Genomic DNA, 4,697 nt, shown 5'->3' with positions numbered 1-4,697 from the left:
ACTAATTTGATTAAATTAAAAAAGTTAGGTAAGTTAGTTAATTATAAGAAAAGTGATACATTTTTTCTAAAACACCATAATCATCTTTCTTAATACCACATCTCCCTCTTCTACTTGATTATGGTTGAGGGAGTATCCATGGGGGTAATTTAGAGAAAATTGATAAATATGAAAAATAGGTCTTATATTTATGACCAAAATCAACTCAAGAATTGGGTCCTATATTAAAGACCGGAGGAGTATATTCGTAAGTGAAATACATCCAATGATATGCTTTCAACCCAATTTTTGGATATGTATATATATATATATATATATAGATTATAAGACACAAGTAATCATGAGATGAACTAGATATTCATGTGAAACCAAAAAAGGGAGGGGGGCATTATGTTTGAGAATTAACCCGCAAAGAATAACACAGAAGGGGTAAAAATAAAAGAAGAGGGGAGGGAGGCCCACATGAGGCCATACAAGACAAAGAAAACCAAAATCCAAGGCACGCTAAAATCCAAATCAAACTTTACCGCTTTTCATGAAAATGAGCACTTACACATAGTTAAAAAGAAAGAGGCATTCCCCATGTCTAGGCACGTGTATTGAAAAAGTATTCCAGTTCCTCATAGTTTAGTTAGACTTTTAGACCCCAAGGTAAAAATCATTTAAAAGAAAAAAAAGAAAATAAGAGTGCACCATTTTTTTTAATTTATAAGATTTCGAAATTTCACTCTTACAATCTAATAATATAAAAAAGAATATTTGGAAAGCGAGAAAAAAAATTAAGGTGCAGCTGATGACACCCTAAAGCCTGATTTTTGTATCCTTAATCATTGTTCACCTCCTGAACGAGAAGTGAAATTGTCTTTGGAAAAAACTAGTTTTTTTATAAGTTATTGCTTTTCCATATGTTTCCTCCACTTTTGAGATAATAGAAGGGATAATTGTGTAAAAAAAAAACTTCAGGTGCTAGATGCACTTAAAAAATATTTCAAGATGTTAAATGCGCTACAAAATATTTTAGGATATTAAATACATTTAAAAAAATATTTTAAAATGTTAGATGCATTTTAATCCTAGTTATTTTTTCATGAATGTTTATAATTTTGGTGTGGGGCTACTAAAATTATAAAAATAATGTTCCTTCCTGAACATGGGTTGATTATCTAAAACAATATCATATATGTGCTTGTCTTGTAACATGATAATCCTTGAGAAAATCGAAATAATAATTAATGTTATTGTAGAGAGAGAGAGATTCAAAACCATATTGGAAGTGCTAATTGGATTTGAATTTTTTTCCCCAGCTCCGAGACAAAACAAGGCACATGTTCATCCAAGAGGGACCCTCCCCCTAAGCTCTAAGTACATATGAATATTGTTGCGGACAATATCGTCTTTTTAACTCCTCCAATTACGATCTATTTACTACATAATCATCTTAATCTCACATCAAGCCCTGTCCTTTTAACGATTGATGTTTAATCATACCGTACGTCCCATATTGAAAAGAAAAGTACCCCTCACATCCTTGATAATTAATTTACAAAGATAAAAAAATTAATTAAACTAATTATTTGCTTTTCAAAACATTTTTAATTATTTGTATAAAAAACTATCTCATGATAAAATTAAAGCCTCCTTAATATATGTAATTAATTGTGATTATTTATAAAAATTATAATTTTAAGAGCCAAAGTCCTATATTTAAAATTGAAACAAATTGAACCTCTTAATGTATTCTTATATCTAGAGCTAGTGAGAGGGAAACACAGACTCACACACTCACACTATGATAACCAAGTTGACAGGAAATAGACGGCCCAGGGTTACCTCTTCTGCAAAGTACAATAATTAGAGCAAGTATCCCCCCCCCCCCCAAAAAGAGTTTAAATATAAAAAATATCCATTTTTTTAAAATAAAATGTTAAAATTTTTTATCGTTTTTCATAATTACCAAACTCTCTCATTTTTCATATCCTGTCTTGTTCCCCTCAGAAGTCCTCCTCCACTCACCTCTCGCCACATTTAAAAAAAATAGAGCCCGTATGAATAATTAATAAAGTAAAACTCCCTCTCCCCCCTCAGTGTGTTGGTAGGGCAGGGTAAGGGCAAGGTCACTGCCCTCATCTCTTTATATACTCACTAGCCACAATCATATTTTCTCGCCCCTCATCTTTATCTCTCTCTCTCTAACCCCCCCCCCCCCTCTCTTTTTCTGACTCTCTCTTTCTCTCTATATATCTGTATATTGCGCAGTGTTTTCTTCCAAAGTACTATTATTTATCGCTACCAGGTACCTACTAGCTAAAACTGCTGTCTCTAATTAACTGAACTTGGTTCTGTTCATGATTGAATCCATTATGCCTTCCCTCTCCGAAGCCTACAGAGCCCACCCAGTTTACCTTCACCATAAGAACCCTGACTTTCACTCCCTTCGAGAACTTCCTGATTCCTACGCATGGACTCATCTCGACGATAACCGCACCGCCGCTGTCGACGCCGACGGCGGTGGCCGCGGCGTCCCTCCCGTGATCGATCTCGACGACCCCAATGCTCCCACGCTCATAGGCCATGCATGCAGGAGTTGGGGTGTGTTCCAGGTGGTCAATCACGGCGTGCCCAGCAGACTTCTTCAGGACATTGAGTCCACCGGCAAGTCCCTCTTCTCCCTCCCCCCTCACCAGAAGCTCAAGGCGGCTCGATCCCCCGACGGCGTCTCCGGCTACGGCCTCGCTCGCATCTCCTCCTTCTTCCCCAAGCTCATGTGGTCCGAAGGATTCACCATTCTTGGTTCTCCTCTCGACCATTTCCGCCAGCTCTGGCCTCTTGATTATACCAAATACTGGTAACTACTCATCATCTCTCTCATCCACTCATCACTACACATCCGTCTTCTTTCTGGATATTCGCAGAGATTCTAGTGAATTTGGGTTGCTCTGGTGGTAAAGATAATTAAAACGAACCTAAATTGATATAATTCACACGAATTAAAAGCCGGAGATCGATTGAAAATATCATGGGAGGGAAAGTACGAGGGAGATGGCTTATATGGGATATGGTAGGTACTATGTGGTCAAGTATATTAAAAAAACAAAAAGGGGTTTTACTTTATCTTAAATGCAGAATTTAGCAAAGATTACAAATTTTGCGAGGAGATGCAAGGTGGGCCCGGCTTCTATATATATATGCACCAAAATCCACTTGCTTCTTCTGTTTGTTTATAGGATTTTGTTCGGATGTCCTCCGAAGTTCTTATCAAGCAACAGTACTGTTTTGATTTTTCTAACACTGCCATTTGGGTGGTCTTTTGTCTTTTTCCCCTCCCCCCACTACAGCAACGTTGTCGTGGAGTACGAAGAAGCCATGGAAAAGCTTGCGGGAAAGCTAACGTGGCTCGTCTTAGCTTCCTTGGGCATATCAAACCAAGACATCCAATGGGCTGGCTCCAAAGATGAAGAATTGAAAGGTGCTTGCGCGGCTCTTCAGTTTAACTCTTACCCGACTTGCCCCGACCCGGACCGAGCCATGGGTCTCGCCGCCCACACCGACTCCACTATCCTCACCATCCTATACCAAAACGCCATCAGCGGCTTGCAGGTGTTTAAGGAAGGGACCGGGTGGGTCACGGTGCCGCCGATCCCGGGCGGGCTGGTGATCAACGTGGGTGACCTGCTCCACATTTTGTCGAACGGGTTGTACCCGAGCGTGTTGCACAGGGTGCTGGTGAACCGGACCCGGCAGAGGCTATCGGCGGCGTACCTGCATGGGCCCCCAGCGAGTGTGAAGATATCGCCACATCCGAAGGTGGTGGGGCCCAACAGGCCGCCACTGTACCGGCCGGTGACGTGGCATGAATACCTGGGCACAAAAGCCAAACATTTCAACGAGGCGCTGTCCTTTGTTCGGCTGTGCGCACCCAAAAACGCCGTGTTTGGCGACGGAAACGACACCGACCACGGTCACAAAAACAATAACAGCGTCCAAGTGGGCTAGATATATAAGAGAACAATATAACAACAACAATAGTAATTACGTCGTAGAATTTTGAATCTTTTTTTCCCCGTCGACTTGACCCTCTAGGCCACTATTTTGTTTCTATATATGTGGTTAAATCATTTGTTTCCCCTTATTATAATGATGATTTAATTTTTATTCATGCGGTTTAAATGTGTCTTGTTAAACTGTTACAATATATATTATGTAGTTTTCTACCCTTAGGTAATAGATACCCCTCCGATTCTAAATATGAATGAGTTAATCCATTTAAGCAAGGTTCTCAAACTCGTGAGTTTAACTGATAATAAACTCGGATCATAAACTCGAATCATGAACTCGTAAGAGTTTACTTTTATTAATAAACTGGTATTAAAAGTATATAATCAAATAATTAATATATAAAAAATGAGAACAATTTCATTTAAATATATTTTAAATTTAAATAATTAAAATTATATTAATCAATATTCATAATTTATCATATTCAACAAAAAAATTTCTATAAAATTCATATATAAAGTCACTAAACATAATCAAATCCAAAAATTTAGCACGAATTTAAGAACGAGTTGACATGATTTTATAAGCTAAAAATGTAAAAATGATAAACTCGGTAAAAGAACTTATAAATTTAACCGAGTTTACAGTTATTACAAGTTTAAGAACGAGTCGACACGATTTTGTTACTTGAAAACGTAAAA

The 4,697-nt window shown here is 38.1% G+C and overlaps 1 protein-coding gene across 1 annotated transcript; it reads left to right on the top strand.

The window, feature by feature from the left end:
* Positions 1–2,209: 2,209 nt before the first annotated feature.
* Positions 2,210–4,154, top strand: LOC114715477 (gibberellin 3-beta-dioxygenase 1-like). Its single transcript, XM_028900352.1, has 2 exons — positions 2,210–2,845; positions 3,336–4,154. The coding sequence occupies exons 1-2, from the start codon at positions 2,346–2,348 to the stop codon at positions 3,991–3,993; spliced, it is 1,158 nt and encodes a 385-aa protein (XP_028756185.1). The 5' UTR covers positions 2,210–2,345; the 3' UTR covers positions 3,994–4,154.
* Positions 4,155–4,697: the final 543 nt, after the last annotated feature.

Source organism: Neltuma alba, unplaced genomic scaffold (genome assembly GCF_004799145.2).
Source record: "Neltuma alba isolate B1F8T4 unplaced genomic scaffold, ASM479914v2 tig00011591_pilon, whole genome shotgun sequence".
In the NCBI taxonomy this organism is placed as follows: domain Eukaryota; kingdom Viridiplantae; phylum Streptophyta; class Magnoliopsida; order Fabales; family Fabaceae; genus Neltuma; species Neltuma alba.
Note: the sequence above shows the minus strand (reverse complement) of the source record. Positions and strands in the feature narration are given on the sequence as shown.

What these genes read in the sequence shown, in the direction of transcription:
- LOC114715477 (XM_028900352.1), top strand. Translation starts at nt 2,346, where the DNA reads ATGATTGAATCCATTATGCCTTCCCTCTCCGAAGCCTACAGAGCCCAC. An exon ending in CTTGATTATACCAAATACTG is followed by an intron (nt 2,846 to 3,335) that starts GTAACTACTCAT and finishes CCCCCACTACAG; the next exon opens with CAACGTTGTCGTGGAGTACG.